Source organism: Camelus ferus, chromosome 22, assembly GCF_009834535.1.
Source record: "Camelus ferus isolate YT-003-E chromosome 22, BCGSAC_Cfer_1.0, whole genome shotgun sequence".
NCBI lineage: Eukaryota > Metazoa > Chordata > Mammalia > Artiodactyla > Camelidae > Camelus > Camelus ferus.
Window position 1 is genome coordinate 24,983,110 of NC_045717.1, and position 12,704 is coordinate 24,995,813.

A 12,704-nucleotide genomic window follows, 5' to 3' on the forward strand; every position below is an offset into this window, starting at 1 on the left:
GGCCGTGTTCATCAGTGTCACTCAGGGACCCAGGCTGACCAAGCAGCTCCCATCCCAAATGTCTGGTCTCTGCGGCAGAGGGAGAGTCCTGGAGGGCTCACAGCAGCATTTCAGTCCTCCAGCCTGGGAACCTCTCACCGCTTCACTCACAGTGCACTGGCCAGTGCTCGTCAGGGCCTCACCCGGCCCAAGAGATCAGGCAGTGCAGCCCTGCTCTGTGTCCGGAAGGTGCAGGGCTGAGACTAGGTGGTGGTGGGTGGGACCTAGGGCCAGCCGTTGGTGGGCTCTGAGGAGCCCTGGGAGTGGGCTCCAGCTTGTGAGCACCCCAGCACCTAGGCCTATGGACATATAATAGCCTTTGGCTCAAGGGCTTGGGCTCCCAGAGGCAGCTGTGGCTTCAGGCATAGCTGGATCTAGGAGCTGGGCCAAGAGCAGCAGGGCTCTGTGTGTTTCCCTGCTTTTCTCTGCAGGTTAGAAAGGTGGCCCCTTGCAGCCTGTCATCCCAGCTCTGCCTCCTGGTGTCCACATACCACCTCTCCCGGAAGGGCTTAGGTTGGCTCTACCTGACCTGAGGACACATGTCCATTTCTGAGCCAGTTGCTGGATCGGGGAATGCAGTCTTCTGAGAAGCCTGGGTGTGTAGCTCCTTGAGTCCTGCAGGCCCCCTGGCTGGTTGGCTCCAGTGGCAGGTGTCATGGCCCTCACGTCAGTGCAGGGCCATGGTGTCTGGGCAGCAGCCGTGGCCATGCCGCCTCTGCCTCTTAGGCTGATGCCTCCAGTCCCTGGGGAGGCCATGGCTCTGACAGGCACCTGCCCCACTCATAGCCCCCCGATGACAGATGTGGTACTTGACACCGACTCTGGCATCCCTGCAGCACCACGACCTGCCAGGTCTCAGTGGCTTCCGGGCTTGGCCATGGCTGGCTGGGAGGTGGGGGAGCCCCTGACTTCCTGCGTTGCCCACCAACCGGGGTGCGCTGACTGCTGGGGTACGGGGCTCCCCCTGCCTGTGGCCCCGGCAGAGTCAGGCTGAGCTCTCCAGCAAGCAGTCACGGGGTCAGGCCACATCCCAGGCTTGAGCTCCTTGTTCGGGGTCAGTTGGCTCTTAACCCCCAGAGCTGGCTGGTTTGTGTGGGCCAAGTGGGCATCTCGAGGGGCGTGTACAGAGCCGAGGGGGCCCCTCTCTGGGGCTGCTTTCTTCGAGGGTGGGCAGGGATCTCGGGGCCAAGCCTTGTCACAGCCCACTTCCCACCCAGTGGCATGGCCACCTTGGCCAGGGGCCAGAAGGGCGGCGTGGCTCGGAAAGCAGTTTCTGGAAGGGACACATCACTTCCATGTGCTGCTGTGCCCAAGCCAGTGTCCCAGCCTCACCTAACTCGAGGGCCTGGCACGTCGCCATTCGCTGGGGCAGGGGCAGCACTCGTGACACTCCCGTGTCCGCCCCACCTCCAGCCGCAGTCCTGAGCTGCTGCGGTCTCCGTGTCCACACGGCAGATGTTCACCCGACATTTACCCCGTGCTGGGCCTCGTCCATGAATCCCAGCGGTGCTCAGTAGATTGGGGGGTGCCAGGGACAGAAAACCTGATCCAAACAGCCTTAACCCCAACAAGTACTTCGTTGACTCAGCTGAAAAGCCCTACAGGCCTCGCTCTTTAATCATTTGCTTAACAAATTGAGCACCTACTGTATGCCAGGCACTGGGGATCCCTCTTGTTACGTGAACAAAATCACCTGAAAATCCCTGCTTTCTCAGAACTTACTGTCTGATGGTGGGGAGGGGGTGTGGGCCAATGGGCAGTGAAGACGGAGGCAGAGCTTGGACGTGGGTGGGAAGAGGAGGCTGGAGAGATGCGAGGGGCCAAGCAGGGCTGCTCACCAGAGACGCAGCTTCTGTCTCTGCCTAGCCAGTGCCTGGCTTCCGTCCCAAAGATCACCGTGCGGTCCAGCATGGCTGCTGGGGTTCCAGTCAGCGCCCTGGTGGGAAAGAGAGAGGAGTTCAGACACCAGATTCTGTCACCCGTTTAGGAATCCTTCCCAGGTCCCACTTAGCAGCTTCTGCCCACGACTCACTGCCAGAGCTGACGTGGCCACACCAAGCTTCAGGGGAGGCTGGGAAGCCAGCCTTGGCCAGGGGTGTTGGCACCCAGCACGGTCAGCTGTCTGTCACAAACAGGAGAAGGAACATGCTCTAGTAGATTAGCACTCAGGCTGCAGGCTTAGCCCGGGTTTAAATCCTTACTGTGTGTCCTTGGGCCAGTCAGTCTCCCCCGCAGAGCCTCAGTTTTCTCATCTGTAAAATGGAGCTAACTGGTTCTGGGGTTGTCTTCCAGGCCTTGGGCCTGGGAAGGGGGTGTTGGTGACCCTCCGCGCACACTTACTGTCCCCCTTTTCAGTACTCGCTGTGCAACGAGCCACTGATCGAGCTGTCCAACCCCGGCGCCAGCGGCTCCCTCTTCTACGTCACTAGCGATGATGAGTTCATCATCAAGACGGTGATGCACAAAGAGGCTGAGTTCCTGCAAAAGCTGCTGCCTGGTTACTACATGGTAGGGCCCGCGGGAGTCCTCCAGCCCGGTCCCCCAGCCCAGACCTCACAGCCCTCCCTCCTCTGCCTGGGGAGCCCTGGGCACCAACCAAGACAAGCCTTCCTGGGTCTCTGAGCCTCACCCGCGAGCCCCATCCTGTGCAGCGGAAACTGCTGTCTGGGCCCTGGTAGCCATCCCCCACCACCCACTCCCCTGAGTCGTAGGTCCCAGAAATCTTGGCTTTGGGCCTCGTGTCTCAGCAGCCTGTGACTCAGAGAAGCCCTGGGGAGATGGGCTGGGCTGCCAGTTGGCACCTCTGGTCTGCGTGTGACGCAGACCCGAAAGCATACTCAGGCCCCTGGGCAAGGGAGGGAGCAGGAGCCTCAGACCCCAGCCCCCAGCAGCAGGGGTCCTGACATGCACACTGATAGGAGTGGGGACCCGCCTGAGTGCCAGCCTACCCTGCTGAGACCGGCCTGGCTGGCTTGGGGATCGGCCACACAAACCTCAGCACAGATTGTGGCCTGTCTCCCTTGTGGTGGTCCTGCACCCCTCACTCTGCCATGTGTGATCTTGGGTGGGACCCCTGGCTCTTCTAGACAGGGGGAGTCAGCAAACTTCTGTAAAGAGCCAGACTGTGAACATCTCCAGCTTTGTGATCAATGGCCTCTGTCCCCTTGGCTCAGCTCTGCAGTTGCAGCCGGAAAACTGTGTGAGTGAGTGGGCGTGGCCAAGTGCCAATAAAACTTTATTTGTGGACAATGATGTGAACATTTTGTATAATTTTAACATGTCACAAGATGCTGTTTTTCTTTTGGTTTTATCAACTTTTAAACAATGTAAAACCATTCTTGGCTCCCAGTTATACAAAAACAAGTGGCCAGGTGGATTTGGCCCCTGGGCCTGCGTTTGCTGACCGCCCCCCCCCCCCCCCCCCGCCCTGGACACGCCTGGAAGCCATGCCCCCTGTTCCCCCAGGGTGGGCTGTGGGGGTGGGACAGCTGGGTCTGACCTGGTGGGAGGCCAGGCCCAGACGCCTTGGGAGCGTCGCCTGGGGCTCTTTATCCAAAGTCCGTCTCTCTCTGGGCCTGGCTCTGTAGAAACAGACCCTCCTGGGAGCTGCAGTTGGTGGGGAGGGGGAGCGGTCAGCCGGTATGTAGTCGGGGTCCTGGGGGCATGGAGTGAGGGGCCGTCCTCGGGGGAGGTGGTCAGGGCAGGCTTCCTGAGGAGGCGGCTCCTGGCCTGAGACCTGAGGAGCAGCTGGAGGGGACAGGGGAGTCAAGGATGCGTGAAGTGCCACTGAGGTAGGAGCCAGCTCTGTCCCCGAGCTTGGGGCACAGGAGTGGCTACAGCATCACCTCCCCCCGCAGAACCTCAACCAGAACCCGCGGACGCTGCTGCCCAAGTTCTACGGGCTGTACTGCGTGCAGTCGGGCGGCAAGAACATCCGCGTGGTGGTGATGAACAACGTCCTGCCGCGCGTCGTCAAGATGCACCTCAAGTTCGACCTCAAGGGCTCCACGTACAAGCGGCGCGCCAGCAGGAAGGAGAAGGAGAAGAGCCTGCCCACCTACAAGGACCTGGACTTCATCCAGGACGTGCCCGAGGGGCTGCTGCTCGATGCCGACACCTTCTCTGCGCTCGTCAAGACGCTGCAGCGCGACTGCCTGGTGAGCAGCCCCGGCCTCTGCGCCTGTGGGACGGGGCGCTGGTGAAAGCTGGCGCGGCGTGAGCCGAGGGCCGCAGGCTGCGCTCCCGTTCCTCCGAAGCAGCCCGTGTTTCAGGGCCCTTCGCTTAAAGTGCGTGTCAGGTCCCGGCCCGTGAGTGCGGGCCCCGCGCTGGCCTCCCCCACGGGCAGCCGCTTTGTAGGGAAAAAGAAGGCCCTCCAGGCTCTTCGTGGCCCGTTAGGGTGGAGGAAGCAGGGATGCGGCAGCGCAGGCAGGCCTGGGTGGGGTGGTGAAGGCTCGGCCCCTGACCCCCCGCCCCGCAGGTGCTGGAGAGCTTCAAGATCATGGACTACAGCCTGCTCCTGGGCGTGCACAACATCGACCAGCAGGAGCGGGAGCGGCAGGCCGAGGGCGCGCAGAGCACCGCTGACGAGAAGCGGCCGCTGGGCCAGAAGGCGCTCTACTCCACAGCCATGGAGTCCATCCAGGGCGGGGCCGCGCGTGGGGAGGCCATTGAGACCGACGACACGTAGGTGGCAGGGCCGGCGGGGCTGGAGGACTTTCCACTCCATCACCTCTGCCCTCACCCCCTTGAGGCGAGAAGTGGCAGGGGGTATTGGCGAGGACGGTGACAGAGGGACAAGTCCAGAAGCCCGGCTGACCAGTTCCTCTTTTGTAAACCAGACGGCAGCATCCCCACCCCACCCCGAGCCCGTGAGGGTCGGCCAGTGAACGCTCAGCGGGGCCAGGTGTTCTGACCACGGCACCCAGGTTAATCAGTCAGTAGACTGAGGTCATCGGCCCCTGTGGAAAACAGACCCCCCTCCTTCCTGTGGGGCCTGCAGGTCGGGTTCAAGCCCCACGGTAGGAAGCCATACTGGAAGGGTGTGGAGGCACGGCCAGGAGAAGGGGGCACGGCCAGCGGGGAGGGAGCCCTTTTATAGCAAGACACCCGACCCAGGATCCCGAGGGGCCGGGCTGGCAGTGCTCCTTCCACACCGATGACAGGAGGCTGGAGGGGCGAGCAGGCCCTAGAGTTACGGGAGGGGCATGTCTCCCCACCCCACACGCCCAGCCGACCTGGTCCTGCCCTGCGGGCTCGGGGTTCTGTCTCAGAGACCTCCTCAGGAGTTCTCCCCACCCCCGTGCTCACGTTCAGGGCCCGGTCGTTCTCTGTGGGGCGTCCTGGGTGCCGTGGGGTGTGGGGTGGCATCCCTAGCCCCGCCCACTGGATGCCAGGAGTCCCCCCATCGTGATGACCATAGATGTCCCCAGACATAGTGTCCCCTGGCGGCAGGGTTGCCCCAGATGGACACTGCTGCTGTAGGCAGGTGTCAAGGTTGTCCCCTTATAAGAAAAAAAAAGATGAGCACACTGGGGACCGGCTGGGCCCTCCACTTCCGTATCCTGGTCAGGCCTCGCGGGGAACCTGGAGGGGGAGGGTGATGTCCCCCCATCTTCAACTGGGAAAAGGAGGCTCAGAGGTGGGGGCGGCCTTCAGGGTGCACAGCAGGGGCCAGGGCCTGACACCAGCCCAGCTGTCACACTGGGCCACCAACCGCAGGGCCCTGGCTGGGTGAGGCGGGGGGACACGTGAGCTGGCCCGAGCTCAGCCGTCTGGCATTTGTAGGGTCGGTACAGGGCCCGGCGGGATGGCAGGGACAGCAGGTGAGCTCGGGTGTGGAGTGTGGCTGGCAGAGCCTGGCTGGGGGTGCCTAGGCTGGTGGGTCTGTGGCCATGGTGACTTCAGGACAGCCGGTGCATCGTGCAACTTCACTAACTGCTGGGCCAGCTCAGCCTGGGCTGCGTGAGGCCTTTAACTCTCCAGGCTGCATCTGGAAGCCATGGCCCTGCCTGTGTGTGTGTGTGTGTGTGTGTGTGTGTGTGTGTACATGTGTGCATGTGTGTGCCGGCACGTGTGTGAGTTGCACGTATGCACGTGTGGATGTGTGTGCACCTTAGTCTCATGGCTAGGACCCCCTGGCAGCCTCCAGCCTCCAGCTTTGAATCTGTGAGCTGGCCAGGAGGCTGCTCCATCCCGCACCAAGATGGGGTTCCTGGGTGCTGGGTACCCCTCTGAGGGTCCGCAGTCAGGCTGCCACCTACAGGGCGCCTGTAGATCCTCCGGCCCCAGGCCGCATCAGTCCTGCCTGTTCCTCCCTCCGTCCCTGTCCCTGTCCCTGTCCCTGTCCCCTCCAAGTCCCAGATCAGGCAGGCGGCCCTAGGATGAGAGTGACACCAACCCTGGGCCAGCCCTGGGGGTGCTGACGCTCTTACCTCTTTCCCCAGGATGGGGGGGATCCCTGCTGTGAATGGTCGAGGGGAGCGGCTGCTGCTGCACATCGGCATTATCGACATCCTGCAGTCCTACAGGTGGGTGCCCGCCCCCCGGCCCCGTCTCCCCGTGCCCTGGTGAGAGCCGGGTCAGGGCATGAGGCAGGGTGGTGGGTGGGGTGTTGCCAGCCGATTGTCTATTGAGCGCCTGCTGTGTGCCAAGTGCTGGGCTAAACAGCAAGGCAGAAACGCCCTGTGGCTGGGAAGCACAGTATCTCTGGAGGGTTCCCTCAACCAACGTGCAGAAGTAAATGCTAGCAGCCAGTGCCTCATACCCTGTGATCTCGAACGTGGACAGGAGCAAGGCACAGCCCGAAGGAACAGACACCCTTGGGTGACGGGCAGCCCTGTTACCCGTGCCTCATGCTTGTGAGTTTTTGGCAACAGGCATCTCTTAATCACTGTTAGTTTTCTAATTGTAGGAGGAACTTGCGTTCTTTACATGCGGTCCACACACAACAGACAGGTTGTGGCCATGGCGGTTCCCCATCCTGTCCACACCCCACCCCACGTCAGGAACTCCACTCAGCGGTGGGGTGACTTCTTTGCCTGTCTCTCCTGCCCTCCTGACTGCTGTCGTTCTCAGCCTGTTTTCCCCACCTGAGGGCTGACCTCGTCTCCTGTGGGCATCTCCCTTGCTGTTTGGATCAGGAGCAGGCAGCTTTCCATGTAGCAGGCCAGGGTTCCACAGAGGCCTGAGGGGTTGGGGTGGGGTCGGGGGAGCAGGACAGCACACGGCAGGTAGCCCAGAGCTCGTTCCCGGGCAGTGTGTTGTAAGGGGCTGTGTCCCAAGGAGGGGATCCTTCCTCGATACAGACTGGAGGCATCCAGGAAGGCTGCCTGGAGGAGGCAGGCTCCTCCCAGCCCAGGTGTGGTGCAGAAGCCAGGCTGGGGGCCGTGGTGCAGGGCGCTGACTCCAGCAGAAAGGAGCCAGGCTCAGCCATGGGAAGAGAAAAGGGGGAGCTCAGGGGCGCTGGCCCACCACCCCCCACAGAGGGCCTCGCACAACAGCCTCTCCACGTCCTGCCCCAGAGCACCCTTGGTGGGAGCTGTCAGCAGGCAGAGCAGGGGCCGTGGGATTAGGAAAGAGAGGAGTGGCCTCTGGCTGAGGCAGCAGGTGGCCTAGTTCCTCTAGACCAAGGCTTTTCTGTCCCCTCGATGCCAGGAACACTCCCAGTCGTGATGACCACAAACATCCCCAGACACCGTCCAGTGTCCCCTGGGACTGGCTTGCCCGGGAGAGAAGCACGGGACCTGAGGGTGTGGCTGACGTCCCGCCTGTGTCTCCTCTGCAGGTTCATCAAGAAGCTGGAGCACACCTGGAAGGCCCTTGTCCACGACGGGGTGAGCGCCGTTCATTTGTCCATCCTTTGGTTCCGTTCACACTCATACTGACCATCCTGCTGGGCCAGGCTCGCGGGGGCCACTGTCCAGCGGGGGTGCCCTGTGACCGGGCAGTCACAGGCCGAGGGGTCGGGGCTGAGACGACGAAGCACAGGCGGCGCAGCGAGGGGCCCGAGCCGTCCGCGAGGAGGGCACAGGAAGTCTTCCTGCAGCAGGTGCCCCAGGCCGAGCTGGAAGGACCCCCGGGGACGACTGACCGGGAAAGTCAGGGGCCAGCCAGGCAAAGAACATTCTAGAAATATGATGTGGAGGGGATCTTGAGCCCCAGCTCTGACCCGTGCTGCCACGTAGGGGTGGGATCCACTTAGACAGGCCGTCTCAGTTTGGAAACAGCTTGAAATGCGTGTTTTCGTGAGTACACCGCCAACTCGGAAGCACTTACAGTGAGTTTTTTCAAAATGTGGAAGACTCTGAGGACCACCACGCAGGACCTCCGCCTCCCTCTGCGCAGGGCCAGGCACGCCGCCGCCAGCAGCGCTGCTCACAGAGCAGGCTCGGGCCCACTGCCGAGCCCCGCTTTAGGGGTCCCCCCCGCCGTCCTGGCTCGGTGCTCCCTCTTCTCCCTCTTTGAATGGCCGTTTCATTCATGTAGTTCAGAACATTAGGAGTACAGATGGGGTTGTCATGAAACCACCCCCCTGCCTCCCTGTCCCTGCTACCTGATCCTCGGGTCCACGCCCCCCGCCCCCAACACTCCCAGCGGGGCCACGGCGCTCACCGCCGCCCCCCTCCGGCCCCCACTTCTCTTCCCAGGACACGGTCTCCGTGCACCGGCCCAGCTTCTACGCTGAGCGCTTCTTCAAGTTCATGAGCAACACTGTCTTCAGGAAGAACTCCTGTGAGTCGCCTGGGCCCTTTGGGTGGGGGCATGGAGAGAGGAGGGCGGAACGGTCAAGGGCAGGGAAAACCCAGAGCACTGTCCAGCCGCTGGGTCAGCCCTGGGCCTGGGGCAGGGATGTGGTCCAGAGAGCAGGGCGGTTGGGGTGGCTGCCCCTCTGGGATGCAGCCCAAGGCCTGGCGCCCGCTGAGCTACCGTCCTGGCTCTGCCTTATCCGACTTGCGTGACCTCGAGCAGGTGACACCCCCACCACACCTCAACTTCCCCAGCTGCAGAACTGGGAGGGCGAGGGATGTTCACGCGCGACAGGAGGGCTGGGCCCAGCACTGGGGCTCACTGGGAAGTGCCACTGCCTAGGAAGCATGGCCTTGCCAGCACCAAGGAGGCCGGTCATCAGCCAGCCTGGGCGTGGTTGGGGAGGCCAAGGCGAGCATGGTGGCCTCGCCCGTGGTGGCCTCAAAGATCCCGTGTCCGGGCTGGGCCTTCAGAGTCTGGGGTCCTGGTCCACCCCAGGCCAGATCCCACATGGGGCCTGAAGGGGTCTTCCTCCCCACATGCCTGTCTGCTGTCTGTTCCCCTGACCCCTGTCCTCCCCCAGAAGGCAGGGTGCTTGTGGGCCCCGGTCACTGTGTCCCCGGCATCCAGCCAGGGGTCTGGCACACAGCAGGTGCTCAGTGAGCGTCTGTGTGTGTGGGAACGGTCTTGGTGTGCGCCCCTCTCTCTAGGCAGCCGCACTATGGGCGGCTCTGTGGAGGCAGCAGGGAGAGGCAGGCCCAGTACCTGGCACTTGGTGGGGCCACTCTGCCTACTGGGCCAGACCCGGTTGCCTGCAGCTCACTCTCGCAGCCAACTCAGCTCCACTTTCTGGGCATCTGGCTGTACCTTGGAATTGACTGGTGAGAGTGTTTACGTCATGGAGATCGGCACACACCACAAACCTGGCATTTGTCCCCGGAGAACCGGTTGTTAACCTTTACCAGCGCTGCCCTCCCTGGAACCTTTTCAGGGTGCCATTCCCACTGTGGTCTTGGGAGTTTGCTGGGCTCTGGGAACTGGTTGGCTGCGTGTTAGGCAAACTGAGCACCTGCTGTGTGCCAGGAGCTGTGCCCGCCATCCTGGCGGCAGAGGTCACAGGAGGCGAGGGGAGAGGTGGTTAACGGGTGCTGGTGGGGCCAGGCTGGCGCAGAAGGTGTCACAGGTTTACCCGCCTCCCTTGACCGCGTTGTTGCAGATGAGGGTGCCGGGGCCCAGAGACCTGAGCCACATTCCCCAGGCCACACAGCCTGGATTGGAGCCAGGCCCTTGGTGCTGAGCGCCACGCTGTCCCAGGCCCTTGGCTTCCATGTCTGAGAGAGGCAGCCGTAGCCAGGAGGGCTGAGACAGGGAGTGCGGCCCCAGAGTGCTCGGTAAATGCTGGCAGCTGCTGATTCCGCTGCTGATTCTGGGGCCTGGGATGGGGGCGCTGGATCCCCGGTTCTCATTCCATCTCTGTCCGTGGGCAGGACAGGTACCCGCTGGGACTCCTGACGCCTCCCAAGGCAAGCCTGGTGGAAAGTGGGGCGGGCCTTCTCCGCCAAGAGTGTTGCTTCTGGCCCAGGCCTGGGGGACGGGCTGGAGGTGGAGCAGTGGGACCAATCAGGCTTTCAGACAAAGGAGGCATGGGGGCCTCGGGGCCCTGCCTCTGGGCTGCCACGGGACTCCCAGGCCACCCCATGCACCAGCTGCCCTCCCTCTGCAGCCTTGAAGTCATCGCCGTCCAAGAAGGGCCGAGGTGCTTTGCTGGCCGTCAAGCCCCTGGGGCCCACTGCTGCCTTCTCCGCCAGCCAGATCCCCAGCGAGCGGGAGGAGGCGCAGTACGACCTGCGAGGGGCCCGCAGCTACCCTACGCTGGAGGACGAAGGTGACCGGGTGGGCTAGGAATGGGTGCATTTGTGACGGGAGTTGAAGGGGCTACTGGGGACTGAGAAAGGAGGGGCCCGGGGAGCAGCAGCAGCCATGCAGTGTGAGGGAGGGGCCCTGCCGCTGGGCCACGCCTGGGTGGGCGGGGCTGGGTCACAGTCACCCGCCCCCAGCCCGAGATCTGCAGCTGGGGTGTGGAGAGCTGGGTCTGGGCCCCGGAAAAGCCACAGGAAGAGCTGAGCGGAGAACTGGCCCTCCCTGCCCACACCCCCTGGGAGGTGACAGGCTCCTGTCACTTCAGAAGTGCAGAGACCTAGGGGGGTGAAGTGCTTGATGGGGTTGGGGCTGATGCTCTGGAAGTTCCCTTCCATCTCCTGGGTCAGTGGTTCCAGAAGAGCATCAAGTAAGGGGGAGAGCCTGTGCAAAGGCCCTGGGGCAGGACCTGGCCTAGCATGTTGGAGGAACAGCCAGGAGGCCTGTGTAGCTGGAGCAGAATGAGTGAGGAGGAGAGGGAGGTGAGGTCAGGTGAGGCAAGTCAAGCAGGACCCCTGTGGGCTCTGGGAAGGAAGTTGGATTTTAGCTTGAAGGCAGTGGGAAGCTACTGGAAGGCCTTGTGCCAGGGGAACTTGGAGCATATTTGTCTTCTTAAATTTAGCTGCTGGGGAGAACAGTGTTGGGTGGCAGGTGGGAGGTGGGGGATGTGGGTGGCAGAGGGTGAGCAGAGCTGTGGGTGGAGCCCAGAGGCCTGCCAGGGGCGTCCGTCCGGGTGTGGCTCCTGCATGTGCCCACCGCCTCCTCCCCACAGGCCGGCCAGACCTCCTGCCCTGCACACCACCTTCTTTTGAGGAGGCCACCACCGCCTCCATCGCCACAACCCTGTCCTCCACATCCCTGTCCATCCCTGAGCGGTCCCCATCAGAGACCTCAGAGCAGCCACGGTACAGGTGAGCCAAGGAGGACGGCTCCTTCCGCCCCGGGGCAGGTGGGGGGTCTACGGGTGGGCGGGGCGTCTCCACACTTGTCCACCTGTTTGTGGTCTCTCTGCAGGCGGCGCACACAGTCCTCTGGACAGGATGGCCGGTGAGATGAGACCCCAGCCCTCTCCCTCCCCCTCCCCCTGCAGCCCCTCCTCCACTGTCCCCGCCTAGAGCCCTCCCTCTCCGATCACTCCTTCCTGGGCACAGATTTAAGTCAGGCTCCAGAACTGCACAGAATCTCCACTCAGGTTATGTTTGTGTCCCGCCTCCCACACTGCTTGTTGGTTCTTCTTTCTTTTTTATTCATATTTTTTATTTTAAGAGATCCAAAAGGAAATAGAGTGAGCTGCTTCCCCCTCCATGTCCACAGGCCCCAGACAGACCTTCTGGCTCTTTGCAGAGACATTCAAGTCTAGACAAGGGCACCTTTGGGCCTGTCCCTCCTCCTCTGGACCAGCATGTACGCTGGGCCCCCGCCCCTTGCCCTGTCACCTGCCAGCTGAAGGGCCCTGCGTGACCAGGTGGAGCCCAGGCTATTCCCTCCCTCTGATGGGCTCTGGCCTGTCCTCCGGGGACACCTGGCTTGTCCCCAGTTGTTTGACTCTGTAACACGGCTGCAGTGAAGCCAGCTTGCTTTCTGTGATTAGTTTTTGAGGTAATTTCAGCCAGTTGAAAACCAGCCATGGTACGAGGTACATCTGGTGGAAGGCTCGCCCACTGCAGTCCAGCTCCATGCTCTGACCTCAGCCACTGTCTCCTCTCTGGTGTTGCCTCCCAGAGAGATTCTGCACGCCTGGCTGCTGGAATGTTCTGACCATGTATGTCAGGGGTCCCAGCCTGGAAACCCAGAACTGCCCAACCCCTAGTCCAGGCCCTAGGTGGGTACCTGGCGGGGTGGGCAGGATCCAGACCACCATTCGCTCATTGTGCCCCTGCCAGTGCCAGACTCACAGGACGGCCCCAGGTGGACGATCAGTCACTGCCCCTTCTAGTCCCCAGAGAGCCAGGTATGAGCTGGGCTGGCTCAGGGCACTGGTCCAGTGATACCTAGAGGCCGCA

At 62.5% G+C, this 12,704-nt stretch overlaps 1 protein-coding gene across 20 annotated transcripts in view; it reads left to right on the forward strand.

The window, feature by feature from the left end:
- Window positions 1-12,704, forward strand: part of PIP5K1C (phosphatidylinositol-4-phosphate 5-kinase type 1 gamma) — a 55,890-nt gene that overhangs the window by 33,815 nt on the left and 9,371 nt on the right. For 18 of the 20 annotated variants that reach the window (XR_004314357.1, XR_004314360.1, XR_004314362.1 and 15 more), the window contains exons 6-14: window positions 2,395-2,547; window positions 3,897-4,196; window positions 4,517-4,722; window positions 6,483-6,566; window positions 7,823-7,871; window positions 8,685-8,769; window positions 10,508-10,669; window positions 11,474-11,612; window positions 11,716-11,748. Coding sequence is in view for 11 of the 20 variants with exons in the window: in XM_032465957.1 (XP_032321848.1) it covers window positions 2,395-2,547; window positions 3,897-4,196; window positions 4,517-4,722; window positions 6,483-6,566; window positions 7,823-7,871; window positions 8,685-8,769; window positions 10,508-10,669; window positions 11,474-11,612; window positions 11,716-11,748 (1,211 nt within the window). In the remaining 9 variants the exon portion in view is untranslated. Of the gene's footprint in view, window positions 1-501; window positions 636-2,394; window positions 2,548-2,573; window positions 3,237-3,896; window positions 4,197-4,516; window positions 4,723-6,482; window positions 6,567-7,822; window positions 7,872-8,684; window positions 8,770-10,507; window positions 10,670-11,473; window positions 11,613-11,715; window positions 11,749-12,704 lie in introns of those variants that run through there. The other 2 variants (XR_004314363.1, XR_004314364.1) reach the window with 2 other exon arrangements.